Source organism: Pteronotus mesoamericanus, unplaced genomic scaffold (assembly GCF_021234165.1).
Source record: "Pteronotus mesoamericanus isolate MK-2021 breed Mesoamerican mustached bat unplaced genomic scaffold, CSHL_Meso_final contig_101, whole genome shotgun sequence".
Classification (NCBI taxonomy): domain Eukaryota; kingdom Metazoa; phylum Chordata; class Mammalia; order Chiroptera; family Mormoopidae; genus Pteronotus; species Pteronotus mesoamericanus.
In genome coordinates this window covers 12760644-12778771 of record NW_026555001.1, presented here as the reverse complement: position 1 = coordinate 12778771, position 18128 = coordinate 12760644, and the positions used below count along the sequence as shown (strand labels likewise).

At 35.4% G+C, this 18128-nt stretch overlaps 1 protein-coding gene across 3 annotated transcripts in view; it reads left to right on the top strand.

Annotated features, from left to right (window-relative positions):
- Positions 1–18128, top strand: part of LCLAT1 (lysocardiolipin acyltransferase 1) — a 152393-nt gene that overhangs the window by 54411 nt on the left and 79854 nt on the right. For all 3 annotated transcript variants that reach the window (XM_054568255.1, XM_054568265.1, XM_054568273.1), the window contains exons 2-3: positions 1979–2147; positions 12165–12363. In XM_054568255.1, the coding sequence (XP_054424230.1) occupies positions 1983–2147; positions 12165–12363 (364 nt within the window). In that variant the 5' untranslated portion in view covers positions 1979–1982. The remainder of the gene's footprint in view (positions 1–1978; positions 2148–12164; positions 12364–18128) is intronic.

Genomic DNA, 18128 nt, shown 5'->3' with positions numbered 1-18128 from the left:
TTTTTTTTTTTTGAGAGTATAAAAGTAATTAGGGTTTAAAGCTTTTTTTCCCTATTAAGAAAAGCTTTAACCCTGGCTGGTGTGGCTCAGTGGATTGAGCACCGGACTGCAAACCAGAGTTGCTGGTTTGATTCGCGGTCAGGGCACATGCCTGTGTTACAGGCCAGGTCCCCAGTGGGGGACACATGAGAGGCAACCACGCATTGATGTTTCTCTCCCTCTATTTCACTACTAATAAATAAATAAAATCTTTAAAAGAAAAGGAAAGCGTTAAGTGACATTAAAGACTGAGGAGAAGCTGCCTATAATGCGTTTCAACGCAGAGCGGAGGGCCTGCGCCCAGCAGAGGGCGGCTGCGGGTGTGTGGGGACCCGGGCCGCGCTGGGCCTCCCTGTGTGAGCCGCCGTTGCTCCGCCGCGTCCCAGGGGTCTCTCTCCGCCTCCACTTTCTCCCCTCAACTTTTTAGCTCAGAGATAGGAAAAAAGTTCTTGTGAGATATTTATTCTCTTTGGACCTTGAATGATTTTGTAGAGATGCTGTTAAGTATTGGTAGAGATTTGATAATATACTTATTACCCAGATAAACTTGATTCTGTGTTGTGAAGGGATTTGACCTATTTTGTTGTTTGACATTTTTAAAAGCACCATAACATTTGAAATTTTATTTGTTTCCTTTTGTGATTCTTTATAAATATTCAGAGGTCTTGATTGCTGGCATATCTTTTTTAACATTCACCTTTTCAGGCCATTACTGTTTTCTTTCTTTTTCTTTGTGATGAGAATTCTTAGGATTTATTCTCTTAATCATTATTGTTTTCATAGTTTAATATTTCCAATAGTTTAATTATCTTGAGGTAAGCCAAATTTTTGCTCTAAGATAGTTTAGGTTGTAAAATCAAGTGTTTGGTGATTAATTTTAGACTCTGTTTCCAGTAGTTAATTTTAAAACATCAATATTTTGTTCTTCTGGTTATGAGGATCCACAAATACACAGTTGTCCCTCAGTATCCATGGGTATTAGTCCCCACTAATCTGAGGATACTCAAGTCCCTTAGATAAAAATCGCATAGTATTTACATGTAATCTGCATACATCCTCCTACATATGTTAAATCATCTCTAGATTATGATACCTAATGCAATGTAAATGCTATGTCAATAGTTATTAACGCTGAATTGTTAAGGGAATAATGACAAGAAAAAAGTGTGCATGTTTGATACAGATATGACCATCACAGGCCTAACTATATTGTGTACTTCAGCAACAGAAGAACACTTCCCTCCTCCCCACCCCGAACATTTTCTGTCCACGGTTGAATTCACAGATGTAGGACCCGTAGATATGGAGGGCTGACTCTTAATCATTTGGCAAATAGTTTAGGAAAGAGAGTGAGGAGTCTGACTTCTGTTTAATCTTTCAGCTCATAAAGAGTCAGTTTAAGGCTAATTGACCAAAGATACTTTCAGATTCTCATGTAAATAATTAACATTTCTAGATTAAAAACCTTTTTTTTAGTGAGCTGTAAAATCGTCATCGCTTTTAGGCATAGTCACCCTTAGGAAGATGCTCTGCAGCTTTTAGTCCATGAAGTCTGTTTGCTATAGTAGGATATAAAAAAACACTTTGGGATACTTTAAGATTTTGTATTGGATAATATCTTGGAAAAGAAAATATACAGGTCTATGTTAATACTAATAAACAGATTAAAAAAAAAAGGCTGACTAAACTAGACAGCTTTCTTTTTGGAGGTCAGATATTTACTCTTTTGAAAGCATGAATTTCGAATGTACTAACAACTTGTTAGACCAGTAGGTCATGTAAGAGGGTCACCTCTGTGGTATTCAAGCTCTTATATCATTTATCAGAGCCTGTTCTGTAGCCCTATAATTAAAGATTATTTAAGCATCATTCTGAAATTGAATTTGGGCAGTTATATGTTTAGTAACAAAATATACCCTTTTTTTTTTATATCTTTCAGAATCATGGTGTCATGGAAAGGGATTTACTTCATACTCACTCTGTTTTGGGGAAGCTTTTTTGGAAGCATTTTTATGCTGGGTCCTTTTTTACCTTTGATGTTTATAAACCCATCTTGGTATCGCTGGATCAACAACCGTCTTGTGGCAACCTGGCTCACGCTTCCTGTGGTAAGTTACACACCAAAGGAGGAGACTGTTCCAAAGTGGCCTAACCTATTGATTTTTACTTTGTTAGAGGCTGGTTTAGTCAAATATTAGATTTAAGTCTTCCATGTTCCCTAAGAGGTGTATTAGATTTCAATGGGGAAATACAAAAACCAGAGAGAAATAAAAATAATTTATGTCCTTTGAAGTAAAATACCTAAGAGACTTTTAAAAATAGTTTCTTTTATATTGTTGTGAATTTTTCAAATTTTTTCATTGAGCTATGCTTTATGTATAGCAAAATATACAAATCTAAAGATACAGATTGAAGAATTTTTTTTGCATCATTCATTTTTTTTGCACTTCCATTTATTTTATAAAACAATGACAAAAAATAAGATTTAGGTAACTTTTAAAAACTTGTGGTAGTGTTGTGATTGATTTAGTTCTTCCCAGTAAGCACAGAATTAAGAAATAAGTGGTTTCCTACTTGTCGGCTAGGTTAACACCATCTGCAAGGTAAAGTATATGTGAAATGTATGGTAGATTTTTAGAACTGCCATGTGTTCTCTGCAGGGTCAGTGCATACTGCTGGGAGCGCATGCCCTGTGATCTCGAGCTGGGACATCCAGGAGGATTCTGGGTAGACTCCTCTCTTGCCTGGGAGCTCAGAGGCTTCCATCTTTCTCCCTTGCTGCCGATCAGCAGTGCCTCTTCTAAAAATGCGGGGACGTGTATGCAGCTGCCATTACCTTGAACAGGTGTATTTCCTGAGTGTGGTATTCCTTCTTTTTCCTGAGCAACACCTAGAATGTAGTGTTACTGGTTTATTGACTTATTATAGTGGAGGTTATACCTGAAAAAAAAAACAAAAAACTAGAACGACATCCTCTTCGTTCAGTTGCTGAAGGATCTTCTTTACCCGTTTCTTTTGAATTGTGTTGTGTATTTCTCCTCAAGCAGACTGCCATTGTTGTGTCTGTAGAGAGGAGAGCGTGGTGCTAATGGTGTTGACTCCTCAGGTAGAGACTGACTGGGAAATATTTCCAGAGGCAGGGGTGGGTATACTTACCTTGATGGAGTAGATATTTGTTAAAAGTTTCCTGTTAGTTGAGTTTTAATAAATCATTTACAGTGTGCCCTTATTTTCGTATTTAAAAAGGAATCCTGTGGTGAATAATTTAGAAATTACATTTGTTCCTGTTTATAAGATTAATTTGTTTTAAATTTTTATTCAGAAATACCTGTTTTATGAAATGTGATACTGTCAAAAAAAAGTAGCCCCCTGCCTCTCTCTGCCCTTCCTTCCTCTTCCCTCTCGTCTGTGTTTGCACCTAAAGCTGTCTCTTCTACAAGTACAAGGAGAGGGACAGCATATTGGTAGATAATAAATAATTGCGATATGGTTGCATATTTAATTCAGATAGAAGGAGAAGAATTAGAAGATTTTCTTAAAAGGAAAAATCAAAGTAAAAACTCAAGGGTGATGATGATCGTAGCTGTTGACCCTTGTGTGGCAGATACTGTGCTTTAGGGGGCTGGCTTCGTTTCATGCGTGGCCATTGTCCTTATTTTACAGAAGAGGAAATAGAAGCTTTGAGAAATTAATTTGCCCAAGGTCACACATAGAAGTGAATTATTGAAGCAGCTGAGATTAAACCCAGGTTGTCTGCTGCCATTAGAGCTGTAAGTGATAGGACTGGTCAGAGTCACATGGAGCCTTAACCATTCCCCAGTGGTAAGAAGTTCACTGGTACCTCTTTGTTGTTTCAAAAGGAGGTTTGCAGTTCTTTTGAGCCAGGGGATGCCTGACTAGAGAAAAATTATCTGAGCAACATACTAGTAATAAAATCAGTCTCAATAATGTACGATTCCCTCCCAGTAGAAGAGGAAAAGTTGGCAAGAGAGCCTTCTCTTTTGGTAGAGAAGCCAAAGGCGCAGGTTGCTGGAATACTTGGAGCAAGGTACATATTATGAATATTGGTTGGATGAGTAGGCAAACTTGAAGGAGTTTCAAGGTCACACTGCCCAAACTTCAGTATCAGAATTAGGCTGGCTTCACGAAATGAGTTGTGTGGTGTTCTCTATTTTTGAAATAAAATTATATCTATATACAGTGGTACCTCAGTATGTGCTGTTAATTCTTTTCGGAACTCATGACTAGTGCCAAAACCAGCAAGTACCAAAGGAATTTTTCAAGTGACGAGTGATGAAGCATTTCTCTTGAGGGGCGGTGTTGTGACTCATACAAGTTCTAGTAACTGCAGTGAGTCCTGAGCAAGTGCCAAGTGCTGAAACATTTTTTTTTTTCTTCTTCAAAATGCAACGAGTACAGGGTTTGACAAGTTCTGAAGCTGACGAGTACAGGGTATGAATGTAATTTTTTTAGTCATGGTTTAGGGATCACCTGATGCAACCTTAGAGTTAATATTTACTGCACAATGTAAAATGTAAGAATCTTGTAACTGTGAAGTACATTTATTCTTATATTCTTCGTGCGGCATTATCTTTTTACATCTATACTTAACATAATTATCTCCATAATGTGTTACAATTTACATTTTTTTTTTTGCTTTAAATAGTCATGTATTTTAAAGAAACGAGAAGAAAAAATATATAGTTTCTTGTATTTATTTAAATATTTTCCTTTCTAGTGTTCTCTATTCTCCCTGTATATTAAGAGTTTCCATCTGGTGTCATTTCAGCCTAAAGAACCCTCTTTAGCTTTTCTGGTAGTGAGGGCTCCTGTAGCTGAATTGTTTTCGTTTAATTGTGATTTTCCTTCTTTTGCCTTCATTTTTGAAGGATAGTGTTGCTGGCTATAAGGTTTTTATTTTTTCTTTTCATACTTTAAAGTTCTACTGTCTTACGGTTTCCATTATTTTTGATGAAAAGTTAGCCATCATATTGTTGCTTCCCTTTATGTAATGTGTCATTTTTCTTTGACTGCTTTCAAGATTTCTTTGTTTTTTAGCAGTTTGATCATGACAGAGCTAAATGTAGTTTTCTTTATGTTTAATTTGTCGTGTTAATTGGGCTTCTTAGATCTGTAGCTTGGTTTGTTTCCTCCAAATTGGGCCATTAATTCTTCATATTTTTTTTTTTTCTGTTTAATTCTTTCTCTTCTCTCCTTTTGGGACTGCAGTTATATGTATGTTAGATTTCTTATATTGGAATAGTATCACACCATGATAACAAGTTCACTGACCTTTTCTCCTGTTTTCTTCATCTAATGGATTCCTGTTTAAAATGCTGTATTTTTAAATTCTAGAATGTATTGTTCTTTGTTGGTATCATTGCTCCTTGAGGCTCTTCCTCTGTTTACTCATTATGACCACATGCTCCCTAAAGTCAGCTGGGCGGTGAGTCAGCACCGTGCACTCTGCCAGGCTGGAGGCAGCAGTCACACGCCTTGCCTTTCATTTTGTTTTCCTTTCCTTTCCTGTAGGAAATACTTTTGCATTGAATATTTGTATTATTCCTACATTATTGGTATGGATCTTTCTCATTCTTTCAGGCAAAATTTATTTTTCTTTTCTTAATAGGAGGATGTTTTGTTGTAACTTTTGTTTATTGCAAAAGTAGGTAGCAGGATCCCTGAAGATTCACCCAACAACTATTAAGTGTCTGCCATGTGCCAAACATTTTGTTAGGATGTAATGACAAACAGGACAGATAGGACCTCTGTCCTTGTGGAGGTAATAGTCCCTCTACTTAAAATATCTTTTCAAATTGCAGATTTACACAGCTTGACTAGCTTCTTTTCTGGCTTACTTATATTTGGCTGAAAAACTGCTCCCTTTGTTAGAGGATAGAAGCAGGCTTTCTGGGCCATGAATTCTTAGAGATGGAACTTTAAATCAGCTTTAAAATTTTGAAGTCCATTGTTTCATAGCAGCTGTCAAACATACCATGTAATGTAAAATATTCATTTTGTGGCACTGCCTAGCCACTATCACTTGCTTATTTACAAAGTGAGTATTTCTCCATAAAATAATTTATATTAAGTAAAACAAGCATAGTTTCAGTTCACATATAATAAACTATCAGGTGTAGTTCTTCTAAAAAGTCACCTACTGACTGTCTAAATGTTCAGTAATGCCAATTACGGTCATTAATAAAACCATAGACATTTCACTTTGAAAATGTTTAATTCTTTTCAAGTCATTTACATAACGCTTTACTAGGTTTCATCATCTGTAAAATAAGGAAGTTAGAGTAGATAACCTCTGAGATCCATTGCAAGTTCAGCATTACATTTAGGTTTCTAAAACAAACACTTAGAGGTAAATGATTTTTTTGGTAACAGTCATATTTTGCTCATACACTACATTTTCTTTAATGTCATCAGCTTTCCATGATATATAACCTTTTGATTATGAATCTCATGTTTTTGGCTGAACCTCTCTACCAAAACCTTAAGAGATTTGAGAATTTTCTTGTAGTTACTACATCGGTAGAATTCATTGCAATTGTAGTGATTTAGAGCGTCCAATCTGATTTCCTTGGAGAGCCAATATAATCAGTGCTTATTGGCACAGACGTTTGGTTTCACTATTGGCCTTAACGCTTTCTAGTTATTTAAACTTGGCTAAGCTACTTAGCCTGTCTAAACTTCTCTTTTTTCATCTCTAAGAAAGGGAGTACTCATACTATCTACAAACCTCAGAGAGTTATTGTGACAACTAAATGAGGTGATAATAAAGCCTTTGTAAAGTATGCAGCAAATGTTTGCTCCTATATCCATTTTTAAGGGGCAGGCTCAACTGTACTGTCAAAGAAGACCTATAATACATTGGCCTGAGTAAGGTAGAACTTTCCTTATCCTCAGGTCCGGGTTGGCAGGGTAGCTCTGCTCCCTGATGTCATTTAAGGACTGAGATTCCTTCTACCCAGCCTGGCATCATACCCTCTTCTACGTGGTCAGGGCCGGGCACAATTTCTTTGTCCCATTCTGCAGCCCGTGGGGAGGGGAGAAATCCAGGGCACGCTTCTTTTAGACTAGCGAATTACACGGTCCGCATGTCTCTCTTGCTCACCCATTGGTGAGAACAGCTAAAAGCTGTAATAGAATCTGGGAAATGCAGTCTTTTTTTTTTTTTTTTTTCCTTGAGCAGTCATGCACACGATTTAAATGTATTTGTTCTGGAAGAAATGCTGGATTTTACTGGAGAAATTCTGCCATAGGTGCTGCTACTCCTGGTACCATTGTTATTACCGCAGAATTATATTATGCATCTGTTCAACTGATAACTTCAATTACATACACTAGGTTGGGTGAGGGAAGAGTGGCAAGGTAAGAATATAGGTTTCCTCCCAAACCTCCACTTCACGTGAAGTGAAATGGGAAATGTGAGTGGTCCTATGCTGAGTATGATTCCTATATTTAAAACAACAAGCAACCAGCCACTTCATCTGGTGGTCAGCTGGAGGACTTAGGTCCAACATTCAGAAAAAAATGGCTGATCTGGACTCATTGATAGTGTGCTGGTCTCTTGTGAGGCACCTTCCTAGGAGATCTGCAAAGATAATGCCTTCGGTTCCTCACTTTTGCCTTATTACCTGATAGAAGAACTTAACACATAGGCAAGATTCAACCACCATCTTAGTATTATATTGGTATATATTTGAAAAAAACTTCTATTACCTAGCTGTTTAACTCAGCGCCTTGCTTGCTTTTAATTGCGTATCAGGCGGGGAGTCTTTCAGTTAAGAAATTTATTGACATCAAACCTATAGCTAGGTTACAGAAAGTTGATGTTAGGGTTTTGAGATAGTGAACATCTCTGTTCAAAGAAAGGGAGGGAAACTGTCAGGATATCTTTTATGACTGCTTATTTTATACTTTTATAAGCTACTAAAGGAATTTTTATTTTCATCAAATAGGTCATTTTTTTAAATTTAGAAGATATTTAGTCATTTTCCCCTTTAGTAGGTGTACTTTATTTTAAGCAGTTTCAAACAGTGGAAAAAAACCATTTTCACTACAAATAAATTAGGGTAAATGCACTTAGACTGTTGTTCACAGACATAATCACAAAATGATTGCTTTTTGTAAGTTTCTTTTATGCATTACAATGATTTTATTGGCAAGATTTTTCTTGCTGTACTGTTTTCAAAGAGCACATTTTCTGTATTAAATGCGGTACCACAGTAAAATCTCTTAGAATCTTAGCTGAAACTTAGAAGTCACTGAGCCTAACCGACCTGTGTGTACAAGAGCCCTTTCCAGAACAGCCTGTGGAGTTAGCCTTTCAGTCTCTCTTGGAACATTTCTGTGAGAAGTTGTGCATGTCTTTGCTTATTTCATTTTTGGACAGGTCCGGTCACCATAATACTGTCAGGGTCAAACTTTGCATGTGTCCAGAGCAGTTTTTGCTTTTCAAAAATGAGTCTGTTCAACAGTTCGATTGTTAATTACCTGGGATTATGAAAATTTGAGTTCTGTCCTTTCATCATAAATCATGGCTTAGCAATTGAAAGGTCATTTGCTAACTAACTCCCCACCTAGGGTATGAGTCTCTTACACAGCCTGCTGATTTCATTCCAGTCCTGGGATGAACCGGGGTTCAACAGACACAGACTAGTGGATATAACTTCTGTCTAGACTGCTTCTCTTCAGAAAGGGGGTGCTTAGTGTTCGATAGATGACTTGGGATTTCAAGGCCTTAAATAGCTAAGAATTTGAGGAGCCAGGCCAAAGCCAAGTCTGAAAAGACAAAGCAGATGAGGAACATGGTTGTTCTTACCGGAGATTTAGCGAAGATTCATCGGAGTGAAAAATGAGCACTCAGGGCATGATGGAAAGACCCGTTCTCTGATCATGAGGGGATGCCTGGAGGTGGTAAATAGTGGCACATAAAAGCTCCTCAGAAATTGCCTCTATATTTCTAATTCTAGCAGAAATATTTGCCCAAGTAGGTAAAAGTCACAAGAGTGGTAGCTCTTAGTTAAGCAGAAGAAATAAAGCATTATAAAATTTTACAAGGTTAGGTTCTTATTGCTGAAAGTAGCTTCTGTATTAGAAATGGTACAGATATGAGAAATATGAGAATAGTGTCCTTTTTTTAGCTTTTAATCTGGATTATTTGAATCCTGGAGTTCTTTGTAGACATTACAACTTTATCTCTGTGTGGTGTATTTGTTATCCTGCCTTGCTGGAGCTGTAAATAATGTTGACTAGATATGTCTTGTCTGGTATTAAAAATGATTAGTGTGAGCTTGAGATCTAGGCTGCCCAAAAGGTTATATATAACTTTCAGGCACATTCTGATAGAATGCTAGATGGTAAGGGAGAAAATGTCATATGATATGCTCCTGGTAAAACAGTCTGGGATTTTTTATTTTGACATTTTCCATAATGAAAAGCAAGTGATTGTTTTGGGGATCCATAGAAAATATGTACTAGAAATTGCATGTAAAAGGTTAGAGTTGAGGTTTTAGGTTTATATGGGCTTAAGAAACTCCTTTCTGTAGTACAACACAATTGATAATCAACTCCTTTCTGCCAGTTAAGGGAAGGGTATCCTGCCTTTCAGTTCTTAGCAAGTCTGGAAAGTGTATCATATTTGTTAAGCAGAGCAGAGATTACCGTATTTTGCCCTGTATAATGTGCACTTTTTTTGGTCTAAATTTTGGAGGGAAAAATAAGGATGAGCATGATACATGGGTAGAACTAATTCCATGTCTATATAAATGTTTTAAATTCTTTTATTTATGCTAATACATTAAGAGTTAACTCTAGGAAGCAATAAGGATATCCATATGCAAAATAATACACTAGAATATGATAATCGGTTTTGTTTCTAAGTAATCGAAGTCTGTGAAAATTAAATCATTTGAAACTTAACTGTTACTGTTATATGATTTTACTGTTCCCGTGCAAGTATCATTAAAAAAACTTTCATAATTTCCTCTTAAGACAAAGATTCTGAAAAGTGACACTAACCAACTGAGGAGAAAAGGACAGCATGGGAAATAAGAGTAAGTGTCAAAAGGGCCGTCAGATTAAGAACGTTTAAGCGAGCTATTAAAAAATATTTAACATAAAGGTTGAAGAAAAATTAAAATGAAAGATTTTTATCCTGAAAGTTTGGGCCAAAAATCTGGGCGCGCATTAAACACAGGAGCACATGATACACGGCAGAATATGGTCACCTTGGTCGGTGACGTCACACCTGTCCTCATGGCCAAGACATGAAAACTGAGCAATCCATTTTGGTAGTTGATGGTCTTTCATGCTTGTAAGTCGAAAAAGAGATATTTCTTACTGCGGGTCCAAGCCTAGCAGTCTCTGCCATGATTCTCTCCATCGTGAAGTCTTCTACATCGGGAGTTATCTTCCCAGGGATTTTGGAGTAGGGGTTATAATTATTTCAGTATTTATGGACCCTTTTGAAAATCTGATTAAAAAACTATATGCGTTTTGCCTAGCAGTGTGCCATGTATAATTTCAAGAAGGCGCATGTCTATGGACCTCTTGAAGGCCGTTCTTCTAGGGCTTAATAAGTGCCAGGTTAAATGCCCAGGCACTGAAGTGACTCTCAGCCAAGGCAAAGTCACGTAGCGCGGACCCACGGGATGCCCATAGCTGCGTTGGCCCGGATGAACCCTTTGTATTCTGTGAAGTTCTTCACACTCTTGACTCGATACTTCTTTGAACATAAAACATTTCTAATTTCTTTTTCCCCTTAGCTAACATTCCTTTTAACCTTTTTACTTTTTTTTGATCCTGTTTATTCTTATGTTGTTGAGGTCCTGTTTTGCTTTTGTATTATATTCTTTAAAAATAGCTTTTTGTGTGTGAAATATATTAAACATACTGAAAAATTAATAAAACATAAGCACACACTTTAATCAATAATTCAAAGTGTAACTACCAACCAGGTCAGGAAAGGAACATTACCAGCCCACCCTCCTGCAAGCTACCTCGCTCCCAGTCACAACACCCTGTGTTTGAAGGAAGTAGCCACTAGCCTGACTTGTAAGGTAGTTATTTCCTTGATGTTTATAATTTTACTCCCCATCTAGTTACCACTAAAGTATCTTAGCTACTCTCTGTTTTAGAAACTTTTATGTATAGATACTTATTGTATGTATGTTTTTTTTGTTTGCTTTGCTTCTGTTTCTCAACATTACGCTTGTGTGTTATCCATATTGTTGCAGATACCTGAACTCCATTTTTTTAATGTTGTATCATATTCCATTGTATAACTGTACCACAGGTTATTTGCTACAAATTGATCGTTTTCATGATATTGCCAAGGAAATTTTAATTTACTTTTTATTTTATCTATTTTTAATTGGTCTTGGGCTAGTTTTCTCTCCATTGAATAGTGAGGTCAGATATTAACTAGTAAATTTATTACATGTATTGTAAATTATTTGAAAATTTAATTGGGGATTGAAATCAGTAATCAAGTTTTCTTAGTATCTGTTATTTCTCTTTCAAGAACTCCAGGCTATAATACACTTTTAAAAAAAATATTTCATACATAGTAATAATACATGCTGGCCATTAGAAAAGTTAATTCAGATATTCAGCAAATATTTGAGCATTTTCTGTGCCAGGCACTGCTGTAGGTCCCAAGGCCAGTCAAAATCATTTTTTTTATTCTTTATGTATTGTTAAAATAAACAGAAGTGTATTTGCTTTTAAAAAGATCATAATATAGAAGGTATGAAATAAAAAGTTTGACTTTCTTTACCCTTTAAAAAAAATTACACTATGCCTTTCCTATGGTATTTTTTTCTATGCCTTTTGGAATAGAAAGGCACATAATTTTCTCTGCCTTTTTCTTTTTAACATAGTATCCTCAAGATTTCAATTAAAGTTAGCATTTTTTAATTAGGAAACTGCCAGAAACTTAAGTTATTAGAATTAAAAATAGAAATAGTGCCTTCACATTCTCATTCTTCCAGATTAACTTCTTTTTCCTGATTTATTATTGAAGATTTATGGGAGACACTATGCTTTTGACTTATTTACATATGGGAAATGATAACTTTAATTTTTTATATACCTATTTTGTTTTGCTTTAGGCATTGCTGGAGACCATGTTTGGTGTAAAAGTGATTATAACAGGTGATGCATTTGTTCCTGGAGAAAGAAGTGTCATTATCATGAACCATCGGACAAGAATGGACTGGATGTTCCTGTGGAATTGTCTGATGAGATACAGCTACCTCCGACTGGAGAAAGTTTGTCTCAAAGCCAGTCTCAAAAGTGTTCCTGGATTTGGTAGGTTATTCACAAATTAAATTGTTTATTCATTTTATATGTGATGTAACAACCTAAAAAAGAATAATTTACTAAACTCCACTGAAGTGTAAAAGTCATTACCATTTTTTCTTTACTGGCCTACAAATAATCACCAATTTCACTTTTTTCTGAGTAGATCATAACAGATTACTTTATTTGAATCTCTTTTAAACATTTAACTTTGAAAGAGAGAATAAACTATTTACATTAAGTCTTTAAACCATTTTGAATTTATTCTTGCATATGGTGTAAGGAAGTGTACTAGTTTTCCTACCACCATCTATTGAAGAGCTTATCGTTACCCCTTTGAATATTTTTGCCTTTTTTTAATCCATTAATTGACAGTTTAGTTTACTCCTGGGCTCTCTATTCTGTTCCATTGACCTATGTATCTGTTTTTATGCCAGTACTATGCTGTTTTCATTACTAAAGCCTTGTAATATAGTTTGCCATCAGGTAGCATGATACCTCCAACATTGTTCTTCTTTCTCAAGGTTGCTTTGGCTATTTGGGTTCTTTTGTGGTTCCATATAATTTTTGGATTATTTGTCTGATTTGTGAAAAATGCCATTAGTATTTTTGCAGTGATTGCACTGACTCTGTAGATTGCTTTGGATAGTACATTTTAATTATGTTAATTCTTATCCATGAGCACTGTATATGCGTATGCTTCCATTTTTTTTTTTATCTTTTTCAGTTTCTTTCTTTACTGTCTTACAGTTTTCTGAGTACAGATCTTTTACCTCCTTGGTTAAATTTATTTCTAGGTATTTTATTCTTTTTGATGCAATTGTAAATGAGGTTGTTTTCTTAATTTTTCTGATATTTTATTATTGGTGTATAAAAATGCAACTGATTTCTGAATATATATTTTGTTTACTGCTACTTTACTGAGTCATTTATTCTAATAGTTTTTGGTGGAATCTTTAGGGTTCTCTCTCTATAGTATGTTACCTGCAAATAATGACAGTTCTAATTATTTCTTTCCAATTCAAAGAACTTTTAAAAAAAGTCATATGCCATGATCAGTTAGTATGTAAGGATAGTTCAAATCAATCAATGTGATACACCACATAAACAAAGTGAGAGAGAAAAATCATGTGATCATTTCAATAGATGCAGAAAAAACATTTGGCAGTATTCAACATCCATTTATTATAAAAACTTTCAATGATGTGGGTGTAGAGGGAATACCTCAGCATGATAAAAGCCAAATGACAAGCCCACAGCTAACATCATGCTCAGTGGTGAAAAGCTGAAAGCTTCTTTTGTAAGATCAGGAACAAGACAAGGATGCCCACTCTTGTCACTCTTATTCAACAAAGTATTAAAAGTCTCCACCAGAGCAGTTAGACAAGAAAACAAACAAAAGGCATCCAAAATGGAAAATAAGTAGAACTGTTCAGTAGTTACAGATCACATTATATATAGAAAATTCTATACTCCACCAAAAAACTTACAACTAATAAATGAATTCAGTGAAGCTATAAGATGCAAAATTGATATGCAAAAATATGTTGTGTGTCTATACACTAACAATGAACTTTTAGGAAGAGAAATGAAGAAAACAGTCTCATTCACAGTTTCATCAAAAAGAACAAAATACCTTAGAAATAAATTTAACCAAAGAGGTGAAAGATCTGTACACTGAAAATTATATGATATTAATAAAATAAATTGAAGAAGACACACATAAGTGGAAATATATTCTATGTTGAGGGATTGGAAGAATTAACATGGTTAAAATATTCAGACTATCAAAAGCAGTCTATAGATTGAATGAAATTTCTACCAAAATTCCAATGGCAATTTTTTTTACAGAAGTAATACAAACAATCTAAAATTTTTATAAAAACACAGAAGACCCTGACTAGCCAAAGCAATCTTGAGAAAGAAAAACAAAACTGGAGGTATAATTCTTCCTGATTTCAAACTGTATTACAAAGCTACAGTAATCAAAATAGTGTGGTATTGGCATAACTACAGACACACAGATCAATGGAACAAAATAGAGAGGCCAGAAGTAAACCTATACATAGTGTATGCTCAATTACAACAAAGGAGTTAAGAATATTTAATGGAAAAATGGAAGTCTCTTCAATAAATGATGTTGGGAAAAGTGGACAGCCACATGCAAAATAATGAAACTGGACACATTTTCTTATACCAAACACAAAAATTAACTATAAACAATAAACAACTTGAATGTAAGACCTGAAACCATAAGACTCATAGAAGAAAACAATACCTTAACATTGGTATTGGTGACCATTTTTTGGATCTGACACGATAAGCAAAAATAAGCAAGTGGAACTACATCAAACTAAGAAGTTTCTGCACAGCAAAGGAACCTATCAAGAAAATGAAAAGGCAGCCTACAGAATGAGAAAAGATATTTGCAAATCATATGTGACAAGGTGTTAATATCCAAAAAAATATAAAGAATGAAGATAACTCAATAGCAACAAACAAAATCTGATTAATAAATGGGCAGAGCATCTAAATACACATTCTTCCAAAGAAGACATACAGGTGGCCAACATGTACATGAAGAGACGCCTAACCTCACTACTTATCAGGGAAATGCAAATCAGAACCACAATGTGAAATATTACCTCTTGCCTTTCAGAAGGGCTGTTTTCAAACACTTGAGAAATAACACCGTATTTTGCCGTGTATATTGTGCTTGCCTTATACACGAGATTATTATACCTATGGTATGTATTCCTTATGCCTGTGTATAATGCACATCCTTAGTTTTCCCTAAAAAATTTGGGCAAAAAGTGCATTTTATACATGGCAAAATATGGTAAATGATGACAAGGATGTGGAGAAATGGGAATCCCTATGTACTATTGGTAGGAATATAAATTGCTCCAGCTACTGTGGAAAAAAGTATGGATGAAAACAATTTTTTTTCAAAATACTAAAAACAGAACTAGCATTTGATCCAGCAATTCCACTTCTAGGTACCACAAAAAGATTTTTACACTCCCTTATTCTTTCCAGCATTATTTACAATAGCCAAGACATGGAAACAACCTAATATTCATTGATAGATGAATCGATAGATGAAAGTGGTATATGTATCTGTACACACAATAGAGAATATTATTTAGCCATAAAAATATAGGACACCTAGCCACTTGTGACAACATGGATGGACATTGAGGGCCTTAAGTCAGACAGAGAAAAAAAAATACACACATGATCTCACTTATATATGGAATTAAAACACACAAAACCGAACTCATAGATTCAGAGAACAGGTTGATGGTTTGCCAGAAGCCGGGGGTTATGGGTTGGGCGAAATGGGTAAAAGTGGTCAAAAAACACAAACTTCTAGTCATAAAATAAATGCCATGGGAATAACGTACAGCCTGGTGACTAATACAGCATAGTTAATAATGCTGAGTATATATTTGAAAGTTACTGAGAGAGTAGGTCATAAAAATTTTCATAAAAAATTTTTGTAACTGTGGTGATAGATGTTAACTAGACATATTGTGGTGAGCATTTCACTATATATCAGTGATTTGCAATTGGTGTGCCACAGGAATTTTTAAAACATGCAATACCTGACTATTTAGTCGGGGGCACTGACCTCTTTTCTCTTGGATTGTCAAGTAAAAAAATGACAACAGCCAACACTTGTCAGGTGTGAATGAATCAAAATTATGCCTTCTTTTTTTTTTTTTTTTGTCCGATTAGCAAAAAATACTTTTCTTGTGCTGCAGAATTTTAGTAATTAGTTTATGTGTGCCGTGAGATGAAAAAGGTTGACAAGTCATTGCTATGTACACATGTGGGGTTGGCAAAAGTAATTCTACAGTTGTGAGTACGTGAAACAAAATACTGTTTTGTTTGTGATTTAAAAAGTGGCCACATCATGTATTAAACTAAAAATCTCCCTGGCAAAAATAAATTGTTGTGCTCAATTGTAAAACTGCAACACAATGTAATGGTGAAAGCTAGGAAAATCATCCATTGTGGAATATATCTAGATTGTTTGGAATGAGTTTATTCTCGTATTATTTTTCACACAAACATCTATAAACCTTCCTTTGCCCACTAGTATATGGAATCGTTTTGTTATACCTGAAATTAATAATATTCTACATCAAATTACCTCTCAATTTTTAAAAAGTAGTATTGCTTATTGGATGGTTGTGAGGATTAAAATAAATGCCAATAGGACATTATTACTTGCTGCTGCTTTTGATTTCTGTAGTTCCATTTAGAACCTCCACCTTTTGCCTTGTGGAGACCTACGTCAGACCTCAGGCTCTTCGATTGTCTCACAGGCCCATATTCTCTGTGATCACCTCACCTTTATTTCCACCCACTGCACAATATTGCCATTTTTATCATTGCAGACCTGTCCCTTCTCTCACCTTGTGTTTCTTTGTAAGTATGCCATTTTTAGCTTTTCCATTTGCCTATTTTCTTTTCTGACACGAGTTATAAAGCTCCTCAGAGTGTCTTACATATTGTAGGCTCTTAAATATTTGCAGACTTGATAGGATTTCATGAAATTACAAACCATTAATGAGAACAGATTTTGGATTGGAGGAAAAAAAAAAAAGACTTTAGTATCTCTATAGTGAATAAATGCTAAGTAAATTAAGCAAGGCAAAAAGTGTGGGCAGCAAAAAACAAACCCAAACCAGAGTTCATTTGCAAATGAGAGTGTGACAGTTGGAATTTGCAGGCGGAAATGAAAGAAAGGGAAAAGAGTGGATGCGTCCCAGCGGTCACGGCTGTGTCGGGCTTCAGATTGTGCTAGACTTAGCTTGTTGACAATTTGGCATGACTTTGGGGAGTATTTAATACTGCTGTTTATAATTATTTTTAAATAAAATTTTGCTTACCAGATATTTGGAATATAATGACTAAAGAAAAATAGTATTTTATATCTATAGTGCCAGGTTGGGGAATGGATGAGACCTGGGAATTTGAAAGTTCTTTTCTTAAAATGTACAAGTAACAGATTTATGTAGCAGGCTAGGAAGGGAATCATTAAAAGTGTTTAGATACCAGGTCAGGTTACAAAGAGTTTTGGTAAGCTAAGGAAGAGATATGCAATTAGATGTTAAGAAAAACATGTCCTCTGGTTAGATATCAGCTGTTTCTAATGGTTGTGTACACATAGATTCTTACTTTTAACCAACTTTGTAACCACTTAGCAAAATCTAATGAAATGAAATATTAAACCCAAAGTTGTCATAAAAAGTCCATTTGCCTGTTCTGTTTGTGCTAGGAAATGCATATGCCATTTGTGCCCACCCAGTTCACAGCTTTTGGTTTTTCTGGATCATTAAGTAATCACACTAGAGTAGCAGAAGAATTTGAGGCCTTAGAAAGCATAATGTAGTAAAATTAAAGGGATTGTGATTTAAAAAGTGGCCACATCATGTGTTAAACTAAAAATCTCCCTAACAAAATAAATAGTTGTAATAGCTCAATTCTAAAACTGCAACACAATGTAATGGTGAAAGCTAGGAAAATCATCCATTGTGAAATATATCTAGATTGTTTGGAATGAGTCAGAGAGAAATCAGAAGTAGCAGGTTGATTGTCTGTGACTGTTTATTAAAGGTGTCCAGAGCCTGTGGGCGTATGTGTGTTCAGAAGGTCCTGTGGTGTCTGTGTTAGCAGGGTATTTGAAACTGGGTAGGAGGCTGTTCATAAATTCAGTCTCCCAGAGCATCATCTGTCTGCCAAAATATTAAAAATGTTTTGGT